The following is a 23,629-nucleotide window of genomic DNA, read 5'->3' on the forward strand; positions in this document are numbered from 1 at the left end:
TAAACAGAATGATATCTTTCAATGCAACTAACTATGCATTCGTAGAGAACTACAAGCATGGCAGCGCAACAGATAAAATTGTAATTTTTAAGAAATTTCCATGATAAACCTTGCCACAACATATTACCAGGATGCACATTATTTCAATTCACTGAAAGTCTAAAACACAAACCACAATAATAAAAAACTTCTAATTTTTGGAAATCCCAGCAAAGATTTTGAGCTCAATATTGAACGATGTGCACCACCATGACGACAAAGATGGGCAGAGAGTACACTTTGTTGAGACACAAACACATAAAACTGCAACTATCTAACACCACGTGGTTTAGCGACATATTGATGTTGAACATGATGGTCGATATAGGTTTTTTGCATTGATTTGATGCTAAACTATGTGGTGTCACTTGGTTTTATATGTTTGTGATACGCTAATGGCACTATGCACAAAAGTTTATCGGCTGCATTAAATCAAGGTTTTGGAGAAGATACTTTCTAAATACAAACCTAGCTAGAAAAAGTAAACACTTTTAAGTCCCTTCAACGTCCAGCAAAGGTGAAACAAAGTAAAATTGATAACATTTAACATTATAAAATTATCAAAGATTTAAGAAAGAAAATAGATCTTCGGAAAAATCAAAAACGTCAGATACTAGTTCTTTCGTTTCTGAGTCATTTGAAGCTAGATTTTTTGGCGACATAGAATTGATGCTTAAATTCATCTCCAGTGGCAAAGAGTCAAGTAAATCTTCAAGATCATTTGACGTTGAAGGAGGATTGGATTGGGATGAAAGATCCGGGGCAAGGTGGGGACAACTAATAGTTGGTCCAGGTTGCACGAGATTGGCTGGATGTAAGTCACGTGATGGATTTGTGAAAGAATTAAGACTTGTTTCGGGTAGATCATTTTGCTGATCTCCAGCAACAGAGGAGCATCGGGAACCATTTCCTCCATAACCACTGTCAAAATCCTGATGAACCAAGTTTACAGCATCACTAGTTGATTCGGATGACATCTTTTTCTTTTTTAACATTCTGGAAGTATTTTGGTTGTCGGGGATAATATAGTTTGAACGTGTATTTAATTGAGCTTTTGTTTTTCTACTTTCCTGTGATTCTGACTTCAATGCTCTGTGGTGTATGTTAGAGACCTTGTGTTGCGTGTTTGTACCTTTGGAAACATATGATTTGAAAATCCCATCAGGAACGAGTAACTTCGATTTAACTGGCTTGGTTTTCACTGGTAAGTTCAAAAACGTCACAGTCTGTGTGCTCGGTGGTTTAATGAATCTAATTTGTCTCTCCAACCTTTCTTTTGCCTCCTTTTGGCGTCTCTTGTCCCATGAAGGTTTCCACTCATCAACATCATCTTCATAATCATCTTCTGAAGAGTCTTCATCTCTATTGATGTTAGGAAAGGCTTCTTTCTCATCAGGTTGTGCTGGTGTCACTTTTTCTGAAGCTTTACAAACAGAATCTTTTACAGAAGGTGGGTTCACAATCAGAAGGGATTTCAGCGGTTGATTTTTATCGTAGTGATGTGTTAATAGCATGTTTGAATTAGACCCTAAATCAAGTTGAGAATTGACCTCTTTCAGGGGTAAGAAAGAGTGTTTGGTGAAGTCTTCTTCTGAACCAAGTTGGGGAGCAACACAGATATATTCTGCTGATTTACAATCAGAAGATGCGGACTCCACTGGGTCATTTGATGAAAACTCGTGACAAGTCCTTGCGTTATTTTGACTAAAATAGTTGGCTTTGCCTGTGAACCGATATGGCTCCACTGCTGTTGAGCTTTTCTTTTTAAACTTTAACACATTAATGTAACTTTCCGACAAATTCGTTGAAGGTTCTGTTTGTTCTTGTTTGACAGGAGAGTTAGCAGATGACACACTGGAGTCAAAATTGTGTGAAACTTTCTCTACTTCTTCTTCGTGATTAAAGCTTAATTGTGTATCTGGCAAATTTAAAGGCATGCTATCATGTTGAGACATATCGCCAGATACCTTGCTGGGTGAACACGCAGATCTATCAACACTTACGGGCGAGCTGCAAGATTGTTCGTTGTGGGAACTTCTATGCTCAAAAGAATTATTTGTACCTGTTGAAAAGTCATGGTCGTCATCACTTGTTGAAAGCAGACGATTTCTTGAAGATTCGCTCACTGTCTTCAGGCAATCTGTCATCACAACAACAGGTGAAAGAATGGACTTCAACATAGAAGAAGGAACATGAAAATAATCCTCAAGGCGACGTGATGAAGAGTCTTCGGTTTTGAGTTTTTTATGGGGAATTTCATCACTCTCACTAGATGATGAAGAAAACCATGAATCCTTCTTTCTTTTTCTTCTTAATTTCTCTAAACCTGTTGGGCTGTAAGATTCCGGACCTTCTACGTTTGAGCAACTTGTCTGATTGAAAATCGGGCTACTCAATGTGTTAATAGGATTAAGGTGAGAAGATGACGTCAAAGACTTCTTACTCGGATGGGTGACAGATTCATCACCGGATTTATCATCGGAACGCTCACTGGCAATATGTTCTTGGAACTGATTTTTGAGCAACTCTGACATGCTGCAATCATTGTCTTCTTTGTTATTTAACTCATTGAAGACGTTTGTCAATCCAGCATCTTCATTAACGTGATGAGTCAAAGATTTGGGATTATCATCTTCAAAAAACGATGATTGCATTGTTGGACTCGCATCCTTTTCATTGCACTCCACGTCCTTGTTGGATGATGTGGATGCCAGATCGGTCAGATCAATTGTTTCATCCGGGTCTGTAAACATCTCAGGAGAATCATCTTCATCTGAAAAATTGAATGACATGGATTCAAAAAAAATAGTTTTCGTGAGGACCATGAGAGCATTTACGACCACTTTTTTCAAGGACTTCTATAAATCGTATTTGTTAACTTAAACATTTACTCTCTTTTTCTATTAGAAAAATATTCTCATACTCTTAAGCGTGTAATAATTTGGTGGTATTGTTGGGTGCATTAAAATTACAATAGCACATTTTGTGATTGCAGTTTTAATTCCAAAATGCGTCCTAACACTAAGTTTGTCATTCTGGCAGAATACTGATCCGCCTTATAAACCGATCCTTAAAAATTGCGCGGGAAATAATGCGATGACAGCAACAACATGCGGACCCCGGTAAAAGCACTTCTCGTTGACATATTTATTTCTTATGCCGCTTGAAAGCCCGGATACCATTTTTGTTATATATATATATTTCTTTATAAAAAATGGACTTTTCTTAAAAAGGTAATCTGAAAACACCAAAGTTAGCGTAAACAAAAAGATACAACTTACATAGCCACTTAGTCAGCATATTCCAGAACGACAGTATGCTTGGTGTCTCAAAAGTTGTCTAGTTTTAGTTCAAAATGTTTGTTGTCTTAAACAAGTCGTAATTAGCAATTAAACTCAAAGGCTATAACTTTTTTGTTAATCAGCAGTTTAACTCCACTTCGCACACCATTTTACATCTACCTACTACAGCCTACTTTACGTTTTTCTTACCAGATGTAAAGACAGCCTCATTAATGATATTTCGTAGATGTTTTTTCCTGTCATCTGGGGCACCATTCACAGGAGTAAGTGTTGACACAGCAACCTGCTTTTCCCACATGAGCATGTGGATTTCCTCAGCTGGAATCTTTGGAGTTCCCATCCTCCAGGAACAGGTAGGATCTTTCAAATCATCACAGCAAAGCCACTTATTCGCTGAAAATAAACATCCTCAAGTCATTTGGGAACTAGTTTCCTTCAGACGGAAAATGACTCTTAAAAAGTTAAATCACCGCAGTTTTGGAAATTACTTTTTTAACGTTTTCCAAAGAATTTAACAATTAATTGGAAAACAACAGTCCTCTCCATTGTAGCAAATACAAGTATCCCCATTCTCGACAGACATACTTTCAATTCAGAACGTTTTTGTTTCTAGATTTGCCTAGATTTACATATTTTAAACTTACCTTTTGTATCGCGAATCCACACTATAAAATGGTTGCATGGCTTTGTAGTGTATTGAATGAGGGCGCAGACCGAATACAGAAATCCTTGTATTCCAAAATCCATCACCTGCACTTGGTTGTGCGGTAGCCCTCGTAGGAAGTGCATCATTAAACAAGGAGGTATTCTAAATAACAGAAATATCATCGTACTGTTGCTACAAAATTTATCAAAAGCAGCTTAAGTGTTTCAAAGAACAGCAAGTTATGGTTGTTACAAGTTGGTTGTTGATAAACCGCCATTCTTTTTTTGGATGGTATTTTTGAAAGATTTCTACAAATGAGACGTGTACTCGTGTAGCAACTAAGTAGGATATCTAACGTTTGTTTGAACTGGAGTAAAAAGTAGGAGTTTCAGTTGCATCTTTCTTTAGCTGTTGACCAACATGTGGAAACTTCCTCATGTCGATAAGGTTGTGCAATTTTAAATAATAAACACAACAATCCAACACGCGTTTTTCGCTATTTTGTAGAAACAGAGAAATGTGGTAAGTTATCAGGAGCAGTAGCCGACGTATCAACTTGTCATACATTTAAAAAAAATGCAACAAATTTCGTATTAAAGTCCACCATGAAGATTTTTATATTAAACCAACGTACCTTTCCATAGTCATGGTCATGGATTCGTCTTTGGCCTGGCATTTGAAGCAAGGTCTCAAAAATGTAGCATTTAATGGATGAAAGTAAGGTGTAGTAGAAGGAAATGATACAATGGGCGTTGTTGTTCGCCGATTTTGTGTATGGCCACACTTGCCACAACGAAATCCCCACCTAACAAAGGAAATTATTCTTTGTAATTTTTGTCCAGTAGAAACATTTGATATTTAAAAACTAAGATTTGACAAAACATGCAGGCAAGGTAGTTTTCTGATATTTTGAACCTGTCCTCAACACAAGCCCTTTTCTTGCACAATACAATTTCACACAAAATGTGCAATTTTACAATATGCTTACTGAATGATACAAATAGGCAACATACTACCTACCTAACGTCGACAGTGAAGAGATCTTTCAAAGCAGAATCAAGTTTGATAATAGCGGGAAATAACTCCATGGCACTTTCTGGAGTACCTACAGGATTGGTTTCAAAAAGATGATTAAATGAGGATTTTTGTGTGTCATATTAAAATGCATAAAGTTAACAAGCACCAACTTTCATGAAATATAATACATTATTTTAAATTACTGTTCTTGCTGCAAGTGACTAGCGAGACTGAACGATGAACGTATATGTAGCCTACTGTAATCTAAACAATTATAATTTCAAATAGTGGTGTTTACACTATGTTTGAGCTTTTAGCGGTAAGAATGCAATTGTGGTAATTTATTTGAGAGTTTGCAAGTTGCTACAGAAACAATACTAAAATAACTTTGCAAAATTGATCAGCATCGTTTTTTTTTTTTGAATAAATTTTCATAAAAGTTAAGCAGTCAGAAAATCAATATTGTCATGTAATGATGTGCAGAGCATACCTTTCATGTGCTCACTTGTCTCTAATAACTTCAACACGCCAATTCGAGCTTGAGAAAGCTTGCAGCGAAGATACAAAGTCTCATAAATTGGGATTTTGCTTAGATCAGCATACTTGGCAGTGAGATTCTGATAATCAGCTTGAATTTCATCAAAAGTTGAACACAATCTATAAATGCAAAGCAGTCAAAAAGTTATATGGTATCGTACTAAACATGATAATAAAAGTATTTTATTTGAACAGATTGGCATATGAATTTTAAGTACAACGATAAACAATGGTAGCATGTGAAATCCTAATGTGGTCCAACCATGTTCAATGTTTCTATTTCGTTTGCCCTGGAAGCGATATAGCGTACTTCGTCCTAAATGATTTCATGGTGGGTTTGTGGATGAGACTTCAATGACCAACTGCACAGTTTCACAAAAATTATCACATGTACATCTCACACTGATGCGACACACGCTATTGGATCAATACATTTATCATGACATTGATACTACTACACTTTATACAATAGCATCTTCAAACAGTCAAACCTTCAATTTTCTGCAGCTAAAAAATGCACATACCTGTAAAATAAAGCGCTGTTGTTGCTACAAACTTGTCTGTTGCAGTTGATTGTCATACGTATCAGGTTGCTGTGCACAATGCAGTGAAGTAACACATCCAACCAACACAGGTTGCTTTCATTTTGCCACTGCAACATAATCGATTGCCGTGATGGTGGTGGCAATTCTGCTAAATCAAGTTTGTTGTGACCAGGATTGCTTTGGATGTTTTTTTTCAAGTTCTGAGTTGTGTCCACACCTAAGCTTTTGCCAACAACAGAATTTTCTAACATATTCTCTTTGATGCAAGGATTTTCTAATATAATTTCTTTTTTACATTTTTTATGCAATGCAGAAAATGAATTTTCAGACTGAACTGAATGAGCAGGAGACATGGAGGCAGTTTCATCAGTTGGATCAGATTTCAGTGACTGGGCAACAATTGAAACTCCATCGCAACACAAATTGTTAGCAGAACCTGTTGAAGTCTGCATGCTGTTCACAGTCAGGTAACTGGAAAGGGAAAAACTTGTTGCTAGAACCTTATCATATTCAGTCTGTTGTTTTTGGAGTTCCAGCAGATTTTCTTCACTAAGAACATTGCGTTTGTGAATTTGTGACAACTTCATATCGTTTGGTGGGAAATAGTAGGTTGAGGGATTTTTCATACTTGACAAACATTTATCTAGTGTCCGACTGGTGATGTAAGACTCCATATTAGCCTCCATGAGAGGAAAATAACACTGAAAAAAACAACAAAGAATAGAACACAGAGAAGAAATCATGTTTAAAATATGCAATATTTTCATGGTATATAATATGACAATTGACAATATATAAATATAATTTTGAAATTATTATATATTTTATTAGATTATTCTAAATTTTTGAAGCAATAACTCATCTATGGTAACAATTAATAAGTTATCTTTCCAAAAAGAAACTTTCTTTTGACATTGTTTTCCATTATTTGTAAAAATTTTAATATAATACAGTTTTTTCAACATTGAATTGGTAGTTGGCTAACATATGTTATTTAACAAGTGCTTTAACATCACCATTGTTACTGGAAGTAACTTTATTCCAATACGGTACCTAAATAAAAATATGTAATATGTAAAATTTAAGACTGTAAGTATATATTAAGAGTAATGATAAGTTGTATTTGAGAACATAATTTCTCTGCTTTGTTAGAATAAATGCTTATGTGCTTTATGAAACACTCACCTCGTGTTGAGTACAAACGTACACAGATTCATTAAGATTGATTTGAAGTTCCTTCAAATGAACAGGCAAACCATTTTTAGAACAGTTGCGACAGCATTGATATGGTAATGCCCCTGCAATATGTGATCTGGGAGGACAGGAAGTTGTTTTTGGTTCACTGTCAGGTTGCATTGATGAAATAATACAGGAATGGCAGCTTAGTGGGGCACCTGTGAATAATTGCAAGCATATGTAAGAAATTCAATTTTACAGGAACAAAATCATACTTGAAAACAAACGCATAGAAGTGGCTTACATCTGAAAACAACATTATGATGCCTTTCAAGACCTCTTTTAAATGTATTATTGTGCTAATATCACTCAACCATCTCATTCAGGTTACCTTTTCAGCCAATAAGACAAACTAATACTGTATGATTAGACATGTCAAGGAGTATATTGCAGTAGATATAATCCAATCAAGTATGGTTAGTAGCTGAAAATGATTTTTCTGATTCCATTTTATTTGTGAAATACTAATCCCACAAAATTCTAATAACAGAAGCTAAAGGTGCTCAACAAAGATGACAGCAAAAACAGGAGGGAAAAAGTTTTTTCTTTAATCCTACCCAAAAACTATTGCAACAATATTGCAATTACTTAAAACCAATCAAGCACAAAAAAAAATCAGCATTGGATTTTTTCTACAAGTTTTAAACCCATATTAATTGAACAATTTCATTCTCATTAATTTTGTAGCCATACCAGCTATGACTTTCAAAAGTAAATTTTCAGACAAAATGATTGTAAAAACAGTGAAGATTCTGGTATGCCACCATCAGCATGGGGGTGCCAAAGTTAACTTCTGGTGACAACTGACCCAATTACAAGGTTTCTTGAGGTTTTATATCCATCACATGTATTAACAAGTAATTTCTTATAATGAAGAAAACAGTTGTCTTTTAACTTTCAAATGGGTGGACTTACTAAAACAGTAGTTTCAAACCAGTATGAGTACATAATCCCTACTGCAGTTCAAACCAAAACAGAACTTCTCCAACTAACACTTTATAATAACTTTTTTCATTATTATTCTTGAGTTATTAAAAATAGATATCTATCTCCATCATTGATCTTTGAAGTCGGCCAATACGTTGGCTATTAATATAGGCCTATCCTATATATATACATTTTGGCTGAGGTTTTAATGCAAAGTGACAATGCTCGATCTACATTGAGAATAAGTTTATTGACAAATTTGACAAACAGGTCCAGTGGCCCACATAATATTGGATTAAAGGTACAAAGTTTGAAAACTAGTGAACCTATGAAATTGAAAGTGACAGTACTTTTTATACCCATTTTAGTATAGCCTACTCCAGGCAATTGACCTCCGTTTTTCATACTCTGTTGCAGAACAACTTACCTTCATAAAGAATTAATTCAATAAATCACTTTTCAATGCCAAAAGTAGGTCAAAGTCAAAGACTTTGCAAGATTAAAAACATGAAAACAAAACGCAATTGTTGTGCCTTCTACACAAGTAACACCAGTTGTAGATGAAATACACTTAGATAAAAAGTGTTTACCAGGACTTACTCGATCGCAGGCTACTTAGCCCAAGCTATCGACAGTCTCCTGGTTGGCAGTGATCAAATCTGGATTATACTTTCACCTTCCTTGTTAACTTGAAGTTGCTATGTAGATGTAATTATTGTTGTGTCTGACAAGTGGGTTTTTTGAGGCCACACTTGCAGAAGAAATGTTAGTCTAAAGTCTAAAACAATCTGCTGAATGATTAAATATTTTTGTACACTCACACTGATTGCAAATTTAAGACACCTAAGGAAAATAGTATAATTATGTCTAGGGTAATATTCAGTTTAAAAACAAATGTTTGAATTTTAAAGTGTGAAATACAATACATTAAAAATTAAAACAGTATATAGCCTAATAAAACAAATGAAAAATTTGCAAGTTACTCTGAAATTAGGGGTGTTCAATACCGGCTCCGCGATTCGATTTCGATTAAGGTGATATTCGAAATTTGTTTTTCGTATCGGACATATTTGAAATTATAGCAGCCCTTTCGGCTGAACGCGGTTGAAAGTAACGCGAGTGGCGCGAAACCTGTCTTGTCGCATTTTGCAAGCGAAAAAAGACTTCGACGCATGCGCATCGTCGATCACGTGACTATCACACGTTCTCGCGGGTCCAACAGCCAGTCCTGCACCAGTGATGCCAGGTTGGCATTTTTAATGTCAAATTTCACAAATATCTCTCAACAATGAAGATAGCTACAAGTTGTGCAATAGCAGAAAGTGTAGGCTGAGCTTTGTCGCAGTTTTATCCATTTTTTACCGAATCCATAGGCGCCTAAGCCGTGGAGGCAGAGCCGTAGCCAGACCGTAGAGCAAGGGGGGGCAACTTTTTTTAGGGGGGGGGGGTGAAAAAATTTAAATGGGCAAAATCATTATAATTGTAGCTGTTGCTTGAAAATGTTGAGATTTTGCCAAGGGGGTGAATTTTTTTTCAGGGGGGCGAGGCCCCCCTGGCCTGCGTGGGTGCCAGGCCCCCACGCATATTTCTGTGTGTGGGCAACTGTTTATGCTGTATTGAATATTGATACAGTAGAACTTGGATAACTCGTCTTCGGAAAACTCGTCAGTTTGCCCAAGGTGTCAATGATTGCCAGGTCCCGGCAGAAAGCCTATCTTTTATACACAATCAAGTTCAGTTAAGTGGTCATCGCATAATTCGTCAATTCGAATAAGTCGTCACTGTTTTTCTTCCCCTGGGACGTAAAATTCGTCTAAGTTGTCATCCACCCAAATGCTGGCGTGGCATTTACAGACTCTTTCGAGAAGAAATTACTGCGCTAAGACGTGCGCACGCACACACTCTATCGGGCCAGACGCACATGCGTGGAGTATGTAGGTCTGGTCGATTGCGGGTGTGCGAGCATCGCGCACGTGCTCTGTTGCCGATAAGAGAAGCGCTGTTCACCACGTGCGTGATTCATTTGCGACAGTACCGTTTCGTGTAAACAAAAGTTGCAGCAACGCAGGATGACAAAGAGAAAGGTAAAGTGCTTAAACTTACAAGCTAAGTATGAAATTGTAATGAAATTCAAAGAAGGCGAAATTAGGAACAAGACTAAATTTTCTGAAGAACATGACCTACCAAGGATGACGTTGAACACTAGGGTGGAGTGAAAAAAATTTTTTTTTTCAAATCAAAAAATCAGATTAACTAAAAGTGGCGTATGGACCTAAAACCAACTTCTGAAAAGGTTTTGGGTTTGTGCCACCTACACCCAGGTGGCCCATAATTTTTAAAGGTTATCCGAGGGTCAAATTTCATGAAAGTTCCCTAACTTGGAAACCAGTTAAGCTAGAATGTTGGTTTTTGGCTTAAAATTTCGAGAAGGCCCATGTTTATATATGCTCTAATTAGGGGTAGGCTGTACATATGGTTAAAAAAGTTATCATTCTGGATCATTTTGGTGACACCCCTATTTTGAAGTATCTTGTCTCCTGAGCATTTTAAGCCATAATTCAATAAATTTGGAGAAAAACTGAGGCAGTGCCGGCAAAAACAGTGTCCGGAATGCATAAAATCGAAAATGACACTTTTAACGTTTAATAATGCATTTAATACAGTATCTAATGTCGCCATAAGCCAGCAATTGGCTTTACTGTTTACAGTGGTGACATTCAAGATGGTCATTGTTTACAGCAGTGGTTCTCAGAGGGGCGGAATCAGCCCCTGGAGGGGGGGGGGGGGGGCGTTTTGATTTTGCAAGGGGGGGTATGATTACCTCGGCTTAAGGGTAAACGATTTCGTCAAAGAGCTCGTATCTTCGTGGTAGCATTTCCTACCTCATACCTGGTGGAAAAGGGATTCAGCTGTGTTGTTCTGCTACATACCAAACAGGGAAACTCACTTGACATATCCATAAGAGGTGATCTTCGAATGTTTCTCACTGGCTTTACACCGGATGTGAAGAAATTGGCACTTTGTCACCGAGCCCAGGATTCATACTGACTACCAGTAGGCCTATAGGGCTCGCAAATATATATTTGCTTTTTATCAAATATAGTTACTACTTACTAGTCTCAAAAACCCTTACAGCCTGTTTCACCCTAAAAGGGTGAAAACAGAAATATAATTATATTTGAATAAGGACCTTCTGATGATCCCCTTTTAGGGTAAAACAGGCTTTAAGGGTTTTAGAGACTGGTAACTAGCCTATATTTGATGTAATTATATCGTTCTGCTTGGCTTTTTGCTTTGCATTGAGCACTTTTTGTAGTATTAATAGTATATTGTTTTATATTCGCTTTCGTAATTAACCGTTTTTGTTGGGGTTAGTAAAATTTTGCCAGTTTATAAAGGGGGCGTTGGGCCAAAAAGGGTTGAGAAACACTGGTTTACAGTCTTGCAAACTCGAAGAGAATATTAGAGCCGCACTTTCGCCGGCACTCACGTAGTTACTCCGCCAGATTCCAACTAGACTTACGCAAAAGTGATATTTTTTACTTAAATAAACAAATATAGACTCTCGCCAACATCTTCGTTCCTGGATCGTTGTAGATCAGCATCTCTCAGTTCTTGATTAATTATCGTTGTTATATGTAAAATGCAATGCAATCAATATGTCTTCTTCTGATGGAATTTCTAGAAGGTCACTCACGGAGTCACACTGTTTAGTTAGAATCAAGGTCAGGTTCAGTTTCGCCTTGTTCTTCCGTGATAATCGGATTTACTTTGAGCAAATTTGGCCCAGTCACTCATCCAGTCCATCCAGTCATCATCATCCAATCTTCCGCATGTGGAGTTTTTGTTCGTGTTCCAACATTACATTTAAATTACCACGATCAAACACTTTGCAAGTATGACTGACGCAAAGCGAATGCAAAGGTATATGGGTCTGCTACTATTCGGCGAGTCCGATTCGGCGAGTCCGATTCGACTAGTCCGATTCGGCGAGTTCCCTATTCGGCGAGAGCCTTTTTCGGCGAGTGCCCTATTCGGCGAGTTTTTGAAATTTTTGAAAGGAAATTATCGGGTACGTAGCCTAATTATAAATGCCGTTTTTACATTGTTTTAACGTCGCTAAACGTTGAAATCGTGCAGAAAGGAATAAAAATAAAATGTTTGAACTATTAAATTAAAATTCGTCATGTCAATTCAGTTGTTTTTATTTCTGACCATTAATGAAAAACAATACATGTCAACATAGCAAAGGTAGAAGCGACAAAACGCGAACGTTAAAACGTGCTTGTGACCGAAGTAAGGTATTGAGTTGAAAGAAATTTGGCACGAAAATGTTACAAAAAAAAAAAATCATGTTTATGTCTATAAGTTAGTACTTTTGAATAGTTAAAATGATTAGTTTGGATCAACAAATGTGTGGCCTGCAGCTTGGATTGAAAGGAAATTATCGGGTACCGTAGCCTTGTTATCCCGACCAGCAAAAATTTGTTCCAAAAACACAGTTCATTTTTACATTGTAGTAACAGAATGAAAAGGCTAAACAAATGTGTGGCCTATCGTGTTAACGTCGCTAAACGTTGAAATCGTGTAGAAAAGGGAGCTTTTGCTGACTAGGATACTTTGAAACTTTCACAGAAGCCTTTCGATTTGTTCCAAGAACCCAGTTAGCCTAACAGTTCATTTTTACATTGTAGTAACAGAATGAAAAGGCTAACCAAATGTGTGGCCTACAGCTTGGATTGAAAGGAAATTATCGGGTACCGTAGCCTAGTTATCCCGACCAGCAAAAATTGCCGTTTTTACATCGTTTTAACGTCGCTAAATGTTGAAATCGTGTAGAAAAGAGAACTTTGCTGACTAGGATACGTTGTGTTGTAAAATTACGTTTAGTCTACATTATGTTCCTACGTTCTGGTTTCCTTGCCTAGAGCGCTTCACGTTGATTGTTTTCTCAGTTCGCGTTCAGTTCTCAGGTTAGCGCTCAGTTCTCAGTTTTCTCATTGTGTGAAACAGATCTACTTTGTTCGCTTTATATTTATGGTTTGTGTTTTGTAGGTACACTTCGTTTCTTAGTTTTTTAAAACTCAATAAATGGATGTTACACGTTGAAGCTGAGAAACATTCACAGAAGCCCTAAGATTTGTTCCAAGAACCCATTTAGCATAACATTTGATTTGTACATTGATTCAACGTCTGAATACATTATCTTAAAAATGCAACGTATCGTAGGGCTTCTGTGAATGTTTCTCAGTTTCAACGTATCCTAGTCAGCAAAGTTCTCTTTTCTATACGATTTCAACGTTTAGCGACGTTAAAACGATAGGCCACACATTTGGTTAGCCTTTTCATTCTGTTACTACAATGTAAAAATGAACTGTTAGGCTAACTGGGTTCTTGGAACAAATTTTTGCTGGTCGGGATAACTAAGCTACGGTACCCGATAATTTCCTTTCAATCTAAGCTGTAGGTCACACATTTGTTGATCCAAACTAATCATTTTAACTATTCAAAAGTACTAACTTATAGACATAAACATGATTTTTTTTGTAACATTTTCTTGGTTTTATTTTTCTTTCATATCTTAAATTTTTCTGAAGGTGTTGCGACCGTGCCAAATTTTTTTCAACTCAATAACTTACTTCGGTCACAAGCACGTTTTAACGTTCGCGTTTTGTCGCTTCTACCTTTTTCTACACCTTTGCTATGTTGACGTGAATTGTTTTTGATAGGATGGTCAAAAATAAAAATAACTGAACTGACATGACGAATTTTAATTCAATAGTTCAAACATTTTATTTTTATTCCTTTCTGCACGATTTCAACGTTTAGCGACGTTAAAACGATGTAAAAACGGCAATTGTAATTAGGCTACGGTACCCGATAATTTCCTTTTAAAAATTTCAAAAACTCGCCGAATAGGGCACTCGCCGAAAAAGGCTCTCGCCGAATAGGGAACTCGCCGAATCGGACTAGTCGAATCGGACTCGCCGAATCGGACTCGCCGAAACGGGCCATTCCGAAGGTATATATATGGTTTGACCCTAGCGTAGCTGCAATGGATTCCTCGATGCCAAGAGTTTTGCTGACATAATCTGTCTTTATTGAAGTATATACCGTAACTTTTTTCCATAAATCAATTGGTGAAACATTTCTATTGCTTGCCAAACACAATCGATGTAACTGCTCCACAATTAATCTTGTGATATTTTCTCTGGTTTCCACTGCAAAAGATAGAGGTCTTAATCGAAATGGTTTACCACCACTGAACTTCATTATTATGGATGTCCGTTCTCCTGTAATTCTTCTTCCTGTGGTACTATCATAATGTATTGTTATTGTTTCTTCATCATGCGCATCCAACATTGCAAGGGCACAATTTTTCTTGCTTTGAATCGCTTGTAAATGTTTTATACCATCAATGACTCGTAGAGAAGGCAACACATGCTTGTAGGATTCATAGTCCGTTGATAGACAAGATGTTTTTGATATAGTTCCATCTGTTGGAGGCACATATCCTGGAACATCATCGACCTTGAGGTAATATGTGTGGTTGTAAAATGTCATTGAGATGGTTTTGAAAGCTTGCCATGATTGCTTAAATGTGATGCCCGCTTTGCTACATGTGGTTGCAAGTACCGATTTAATATCTGCAGTGAAATTGCAAAATTTGCGTATGGGTGTGTACTTTTCTCAGGACTGCATTTGGCTTTTTGGCCTGAAATCTGGGATTTTTCATAGTGTGCAATCCGAAACACTGTTTTTGTCGTCACTGCCTGGAAAATAACTCAAATAACCCAGTTGAGGTCTTAAAACAATCAGCTGAGCATACTGAATAACTTGAAGGTGTCACCAATTGACTTTGAGATACCCCATATGTATAGCCTACCCCTACTCTAATGCAACTTTTGTCTCTATTTTAACTACATAAGCTGATAATAATAAAAAATGACGTTTTAGTTTGAAAGCTATGTAACGTGAAGAAGAGAAAATGCTATATTTGAACTATTTGCACCAATAGTTATGTGTTAAGGCATAATAGGTACAAACTGACTAAGTACTGCTTAAAATACTTTCTAAGTAGTTAGTACAAACTCAAAGGATATGCAAGCAACAGTCATGGATATGTGACAAAAAAACTAAATGACAAAAATAATGTAGCAAAAACTCATATGCAGTAACGTTACAATACAATGTTATTTGACATTAAGTTTCAAAATTTACATCTTTGGTTTCCATGAAATTTATAAGAAACTACTTACAATCAGGGTCGCATTATAAAAATTATCATGTGGTGAAAAAATATTGAAAACCTTCAACCTGAAAACATATCCAATAGCAATACACAGCTAGGGGCTCCGAGAGGGGGGGAAGTCAGGCAACTTTCCCCCCTAGCGTAACATTAAAAAGGAAAAACGAGTAGTTTTTCGTTTTTTCACGTTTTGAGGGGGGCCCATTTTTGCCACTAAAATAATAGTGTACCAACTAAAAAAAAAACAAATTTTTGAATGAAATAGGCAGTTCCAAGTATTTTTCGATCATAGTATATGTAACTTCAAATGTATCTCATCAAAAACGAATCATTCTCGTATTAAGGTAGGCGATGTTAAACTGCTTCAAGACGTAAAATTTGATGCTGGCCTACTGATTTCTGCATCATCAATTTTCTATTGTTTTACCTTGAAAACTGGTGCTGCTAAGCGTGTAACCTACTATTTTTGCTTGACCAACGGAACCTTGACTTCAAAAACTGCGTTGGCCAGGCGTAAGTCCGCCCTGTTAGCTCAGTAGTTACGCGCCCGGCTCAAGATCACGCGGCGCTGGTTTGACTCTGGGGTTTATATCAGTTTTGGAATAATTGATCTACTGTAGCTTGTGTCATTTTCAAGTGTAACCAGGCCAGATAGAAAATTCAAAATAAAGCTGCCTCATTCAAGAAGCCTACTTGAGCAGTTTCAAATCCATGCTTCTCTGCATTTTGTGGATTACAATTCTAAACAATATTCACTCGAAAATGCCTTATTTCAGCTTGGTAAAATGTTAGTGAAACGGTTGGTTTTAAATCTTCATCCTCAGGCTGACAAACCACTGAGCTAACAGGGCGGACTTACGCTTGGCCAACGCAGTTTTCGAAGTCAAGGTTCCGGTGGTCAAGCAAAAATAGTAGGCTACATGCTTAGCCAAACGCAGCAGCACCAGTTTTTAAGGTAAAACAATAGAAAATTGATGATGCAGAAATCAGTAGGCTTAACAGCATTAAATTTTACATCTTGAAGCAGTTTAACATTGCCTACCTTAATACGAAAATGATTCGTTCTTGATGAGATACATTTGAAGTTACATACACTATGATCGAAAAATACTTGGAACTGTCTATTTCATTTAAAATTTTTTTTTTTTTTAAGTTGGTACACTATCATTTTAGTGGCAAAAATGGGCCCCCCTCAAACGTGAAAAAACAAAAAAACTACTCGTTTTTCCCTTACAATGTTATGCTAGGGGGAAAAGTTGCCCGACTTCCCCCCCTCTCGGAGCCCCTAGTTGTGTATTGCTATTGGATACGTGTAATTATAAATGAGTTGATGTCATGGTTTCTGTAACACTCATTGCAAACAGTGGTGGATTGAGGTTGGCAAGGGTCTTTAGTCTTTACCAAAGCCCAGTCAGCCTTGCCCAAATTTGCAATGGATCAGAGTCGAAATATATTTTTTCTGACTTTGATAGTCCTGATGTTTTCAGGTTGAAGGTTTTCAATATTTTTTCACCACATGATAATTTTTATAATGCGACCCTGATTGTAAGTAGTTTCTTATAAATTTCATGGAAACCAAAGATGTAAATTTTGAAACTTAATGTCAAATAACATTGTAACATTATTGCATATGAGTTTTTGCTACATTATTTTTGTCATTTAGTTTTTTTGTCACATATCCATGATTGTTGCTTGCATATCCTTTGAGTTTGTACTAACTACTTAGAAAGTATTTTAAGCAGTACTTAGTCAGTTTGTACCTATTATGCCTTAACACATAACTATGGGTGCAAATAGTTCAAATATAGCATTTTCTCTTCTTTACGTTTTATAGCTTTCAAACTAAAACGTCATTTTTTATTATTATCAGCTTATGTAGTTAAAACAGAGACAAAAGTTGCATTAGAGCATATATAAACATGGACCTTCTTAAAATTTTAAGCTAAAAAGCAACATTCTAGCTTAGCCGGTTTCCAAGTTATGGGATTTTCATGAAATTTGACCCTCGGATGACCTTTAAAAATTATGGGCCACCTGGGTGTAGGTGGCACAAACCCAAAACCTTTTCAGAAGTTGGTTTTAGGTCCATACGCCACTTTTGGTTAATCTGATTTTTTGATTTGAAAAAAAAAATTTTTTTCACTCCACCCTATTGAACACCCTACTAAAAAATTCAGAAAAAATTATTGCGGATTATGAATCTGGTAAGAATAGCACCTCAAAAAGGAGAAAAAAACACAACGCTTTCCACTTCGTCTCACTTTACCACTATCGCATTTAATTAGGTCGCGGAGCACCATGAAATTAATGCGACACGAAAAAATGGCAAAATTTGGCAGTTTGCATTGGTCGTTAGTTCGCGTAAGTCGTCACTTTTTCTGTTCCCCCTAGAGTGACGAGTTATCCAAGTTCTACTGTACATAAAACAATAGATGAACTAGCGATCGGCAGCAGGAAAACACTTTTTGAATGCAAACGCAACAGCTTCGCGATAAATAATCACTATGAACGAGTTGTGATGCTACAATCCAACACCAGACAAAAAAATCTGTTATTTTTACATTGATTTAATGTCTGCGGACGTTGAATCAATGTAAAAATGACTGATTTTGTTGCCTAGGACATAGCAAAAGTCTACCATTTTGTGTCGATTCAATATCATCAGATGTTGAATGCACCCAAAAACAACATAATTTGCTACGTAGACAGAGCGTGCGTTTAGCTTTATGCGCTTGCAAACATACTCGATGTCGCTTTCGAGTCGAAACCTCTGCACTCTGCAGTGAAATGTCGCGGCAGTGAATCGCTCGCTGTGAAAATGAACTTGAAGTTTTAGGTATCCCGGCTCCAGCGGAGCGATCGTTTTCAAAACCTGGCCTGACCTTCACGAAGCTGAGATCCCGACTGACGGGTAACCATGTTGATCAGCTTGTGTTCATAAACACCAACATGGGCCTGGAGCTGTAGACGTTATTTTGTGTTCTTTTTTCGCAAATTATCATGGCCTTTTTTTGCGTTTTCTATCGAATTTTCATGTCGTTTCTTTTAATAAAATCTCATTTTGCAGTTTGGTAAATAGTTGTGATATTCGAAATCGAAATTCGGAAATCGAAAACAAATTGAATTTCGAATATTCAAATAATCAAAATTGAACACCCCTATCTGAAATATCATACTATTATTTAATTAACAAAGCTTAATGTTTCTATTTAACAACTTACCTATTTAAAAGATGACCCATTTGTGCAAACATTCTCAAGAAAATGATATGAATGTGTAATGGAGCCATCAGTAAAAAATAATCTAATTTCTTTGTGCTAAAAACATAGGCTAGCTGGTTAATTGTTTATAAAGATAGCCTAGGACATTTGACTTTTTATAGCATTAGGCTAAGATATTACACAAATTAGGTTTCAATCAATAACAATTTTTGTTCATCATTTCAGAAAACATAGACTGGGCTTACTCAGTACAAGCTGAAGGGATGCAACCTATTCCGTCCCCTGAACACTCTGTTCCGCAATTTTGTCCCCTGAAAACATTGAGAAAAAAATAGAACAAAGCCGATGTCGCTGATCGAAGTTTCCGTAAACATTTTAAATTTTCTCCTCAAATTATTCATTGAATTTTTATGGGCCACCACAAAATAAGTGTGACAAACCTAAACCTTAATTGTAACCCTAATCTTAATTCGATAACCCTAACCTGAAAGTGAGGTTCAGTTTATTAATCGTTTTTTCAAGATACTTATACTTACGGTACCCTAACTCTAACCCTAATCTTAATTTGATAACCCTAACCCGAATGTGAGGTTTGGTTTATCAACTATTATTTCAAGACACTTAGCGTGGCCAACTGTTTTGGCAACTCTGCGCTTCTGTATTTTCTCTCTCAATCTTTTCAAAAGAAAAATTTTGAAATGTTTGCGGCAACTCCGATCAGCGACTTCAGCTCTGTTGCATTTTTTCTCAATCTTTTCAGGGGACAAAGTGTTCAGGGGATGGAATAGGTTGCACCCCAGCTAAAGTACTGACTACAGTACCCTACACCATGTAAAAATCACAGGTATGAAACCAGCACTAAAACGCAATTTGATTCTATTCCATAGTGCTGACAGAACATCTAAATTCAATTAGGGTTATACACAACTTCAATCAGCTACATGTATGGCAACAAGCCATTTTTCTCAGTGTGCAGAAGTCAGAAGCCCATCTGATGTGAAAGCAAAACCAGTGGAAAAGGGTTAATTTTAGGCAGTGGCTATTTGACCGGCTCCGCAAGGCTGTAGGCTACTAAAATTAAAAAGTGATCACAAAAATGCAGCAGCCTAGCGATTAAGTCACTTCAGGTTAAAATTTAGTTTAAAAAAAAAGAAGAATGCTTTCGGGTAGTACCGTATCAAACTCATTCTCTCTGGAACACCAGCCCGAGAACTATTGTACGCGTCACGAACCCAGTTGAACATGGTTGTCAAATTTAGAACTTATATAGGGACTTTTTCTTCTCTTCATTTGCTTTGAAGGAAAAAAAGAAAAAAGTGCACGTATAGTGACCTCATGACCAGTCAAATAGTGTTTCAGATTCAAAGACCGGAGCCGGTCAAATAGCCACTGCCTTAATTTTAATGATTTATTTTTGTGTGTTGTGCCATTAAAACTGAAAGTCACACTGTTGTAAAGGTACAACATCAAATTTTCTAACTTAAATAATACTGTGGCACTGTTAGATAGTTTTCCATCATGCAGTGACAGATTTTCTCCATACGGTACGGTAACCTAAATAATCTCAGAAATTTGTATGTATTTTTTTGGGGGAGTATTGATTGAATCTTTATCCTCGGACCGGGAAAGCTTTTTGCAGAGCTTAATCCTGGCAGTTTCGCATACTTGTAGAGGCTTTGAATCACTGACGCAGACCCAGTCACCGAGATTGACAGAGTGAAGTTTCCGATTGTTGAAGTCTTGTTGTCGGGGAACTACGGTATTCCATCCATTAGATGCCACTGAATGGAGAGCAGTCCTTAACGTGCGTTGCTCAAGCGCACACCCCAAGAGTCGAACCAGCGCCGCTTGATCTTGAAGCTTCTTCGTTCCAGAAGTGACACGCTACCTAACTAATTGAGCTATCGCTAACCAATTGCGCTATCGGTATTGGCAGAAAAAGAAACAATTTGACTTACTAAGGTCTATGAGTTGAATGAATTTGTTTAAAAACAACACTTCACGAAAAATGAGGATAAGTGATTGCTGTGAAAGGTGAAAAGGTGAATCTAAGACAATTACACATTACACAACCCGACTACCCGAGTCTCGACTCTCGAATCGCGATGTCAAAAACTGTACGATTTGTAGAGTTGCCAATACTTAACGTTTGAAATATTTTAGTTATTCAGTGAATTGAAAAAAGGAGTTTGTATTTTGAGAAAGGACTGGTCAGGACTTAAAAGAATCTTCCAGAATAGTATCTATGCCACAAGATGGTAGCCTACAAGAAATTAGGCTAAAACCAGATTTTTTCTTCCCAGGTTTGAAACAAATGTTGGAAAAAACACTCCATTTCTTGGGTGGCGACGATGTCGTCCCCTCATACATCGGCACGCGCAATTAGTTAACAACCAACAGAAAAAGCTTCATATGCGGTTGTTGGACTTTAGCTCGAGAGTCAATGCCCATTGCCCATGTCGTCCCCGGTGAGTGATTATGAAAAACACTGCCGAATAGACTTCATATGCGGCGAAGCCGTTGGATTTCAGTTTGAGCGTCAATGCCCACAGTGAGTGATTATGAATAAAGCTGCCGAAAAGAGTTCATATTCTCTGAGAACACGCTTTTTTGCGGAAGAGCGTAGGCCACAAAAGCAGAATTGCGAAAGTAGGTTTTTACATTTTAAATATTTAGGCTATTGTGGTGTTTGTTAAGTTATTCTTTCAGTTTGGTACAACTTGCGGGATTAGTTCATAATCATAAATAAACAAAAAATACAATCAATTTGGTAGGCTACTATTTTTAAAAATCTTTGAAATTTTATTTGATTAGGCCTACATTTCAAAAATAAGAATTAATTTCTAAGCTAATTGTTTTTTTTAGATGTTTGCTAAAAAAAGGAAAAGGTGGCAAAAATTTCGTTTTGACTTGAAAAAGTTTGTTTCGAATAACCTCAATTTTTACCTACATTTAAGTGGACAAAAAAAATGGAAAATTTTCACTGGTTGGCAATCATGAAAACACAATGCATAAACGATTTAAAGTATTAGGAATGCAGCAATGTTATGGGGGGTCTGGGGGCATCGCCCCCAGAAGTTTGATTAACTTTGACTGCTGTGCCTTATGGGCCCACCTGCTTTTAAAATGGTTTCTCCATGCCTGCTCAAGATCACGCGGTGTTGTCATTAGGAGAGCTGTCCTGAAATGTGTTACTCAAGCGTACACCCCACGACTGCCGAACCAGCCTGCGACCCTGCTGTCCTACAGCGGCACCAAGTGATTAAATAATTTTCAGGCAACAATACGGCAGGCACTTTAACATTACCCACTCGTCGAAAAGGTACGCAATCATGCGTGACATGTTCATTCGCGATTCAGCTGATTTCAGTCATGTGACTCGACACGTGATATTCTGATCGAAAAATTTTGATAGAAAGAAATTTAACTGAATGCTTCACCACAACCACCGTTGCCTAATGGTTAGGGCAGAGGAGTAGTAATTTCGATTTCGTGGGTTCGATCCCCACCCTCTGCTAATACTATTTTTTCTTCTGCAACTGAACTGAGTGCAAGAAAAATCTTAATGGTTAGCCACTTTAACAAGTCGAAATTGTGACTAAAACACAAAGCAATTTTACATTGAAAAGCAGGCACTCTTCGACGAGTGGGTGATGTAAAAGTGCCTACCCAACAATAGTTTAACAACAATCGAAAAACTTCATTCTGTTCATCTCGGTAACCGCCCTGCGTTAAAAGTGTCTACAAGTAAGTTAGGCTATGCGAAGCTACCGTGAATGAGCCCCGATAGCTCAATTGGTTAGCGCGTCACTTGTGGAACGAAGAAGCTTCAAGATCAAGCGGCGCTGGTGCAACTCTCGGGGTGTGCGCTTGAGCAACGCACGTTAAGGACTGCTCTCCATTCAGTGGCATCTAATGGATGGAATAGTTCCCCGACAACAAGACTTCAACAATCGGAAACATCACTCTGTCAATCTCGGTGACCGGGCCTGCATCAGTGATTCAAAGCCTCTACAAGTATGCAAAACTACCAGGATTAAGCTCTGCAAAAAGCTTTCCCGGTCCGAGGATAAAGATTCAATCAATCAATAAGCTATCAAAGGATTTGTCAGTCAGCAGATAAAGATTCAAAACCAAACCAAACTTTACTAGTGTGAGAAACTGTTAGCAAAGAAGTTTTCTTAGTCCAAAAAAGTGAAACCCATAATCAACTAAACAATTACTGATATGGAACTACGGGTAGGAATCTAGCCTACCCTACGAACTGGAATCTTGCAAGAGGTCGCTGCAGCAGATGGGGTGTTTTGACCAATAGACATTGTAACATAAAACATTTTCTCTATGAACCAGTTGATTGCCGTTATTATGACTCTTCTAGCACTCAATCAGATTTAATTCTTGCTTTGTTTGGTAATTACAGAAAAAAGTAATGGCAGGGGTGGGAATCGTACCCACGTCATCAAAATGAACATTCCTTAGCTTTAAACCCTATGGGCCACGCTGGCGACGGCAAAACGTTTATTAGTTTACTTTCTAACATGTACGATTACAATCAAATGATTTAAATTTTGCCTTCTGATAGATTAATGAACCTTATCTGCTGCATCATTATTGTTTCCGGGCAATCAAGCCATCCACTAGCTGCTGAATGGTGAGCAGTCCTGAAATGCATTGCTCAAGCGCACTTAACCACTGAGCTAAGTTTTTCTAAGTTAAGCTAATGCAATCTCTGTGGTACTGAAGCTCAATGGAAGGTCAAAACATGTGTCAATCACTATTCTTGCAACCGTACATCACCGGTTCGAGTGTACAACACATTTGAATGAACTCCATTAAATGAGATGAAAAGCTTGTTCCTTCCTCGAAACCTTTGAAAGATGCAGAGGATTTTCTATGTTATTTATATTTAT

The 23,629-nt window shown here is 37.3% G+C and overlaps 1 protein-coding gene across 1 annotated transcript; it reads right to left on the reverse strand.

The window, feature by feature from the left end:
• Nucleotides 1-584: 584 nt before the first annotated feature.
• Nucleotides 585-8,956, reverse strand: LOC145779648 (uncharacterized). Its single transcript, XM_082591286.1, has 9 exons — nucleotides 8,850-8,956; nucleotides 7,272-7,480; nucleotides 6,066-6,787; nucleotides 5,495-5,661; nucleotides 5,008-5,092; nucleotides 4,622-4,792; nucleotides 3,986-4,149; nucleotides 3,531-3,734; nucleotides 585-2,812 (listed from the first exon to the last, which is right to left on the reverse strand). The coding sequence occupies exons 2-9, from the start codon at nucleotides 7,440-7,442 to the stop codon at nucleotides 600-602; spliced, it is 3,897 nt and encodes a 1,298-aa protein (XP_082447412.1). The 5' UTR covers nucleotides 7,443-7,480; nucleotides 8,850-8,956; the 3' UTR covers nucleotides 585-599.
• Nucleotides 8,957-23,629: the final 14,673 nt, after the last annotated feature.

The sequence above is a fragment of the Aplidium turbinatum genome, chromosome 11 (genome assembly GCF_918807975.1).
Source record: "Aplidium turbinatum chromosome 11, kaAplTurb1.1, whole genome shotgun sequence".
NCBI classification, from domain to species: domain Eukaryota; kingdom Metazoa; phylum Chordata; class Ascidiacea; order Aplousobranchia; family Polyclinidae; genus Aplidium; species Aplidium turbinatum.

What these genes read in the sequence shown, in the direction of transcription:
- LOC145779648 (XM_082591286.1), bottom strand. Translation starts at nt 7,442, where the DNA reads ATGCAACCTGACAGTGAACCAAAAACAACTTCCTGTCCTCCCAGATCA. An exon ending in ATGACCATGACTATGGAAAG is followed by an intron (nt 4,150 to 4,621) that starts GTACGTTGGTTT and finishes TCTGTTATTTAG; the next exon opens with AATACCTCCTTGTTTAATGA. An exon ending in GTGGATTCGCGATACAAAAG is followed by an intron (nt 3,735 to 3,985) that starts GTAAGTTTAAAA and finishes GTTTATTTTCAG; the next exon opens with CGAATAAGTGGCTTTGCTGT.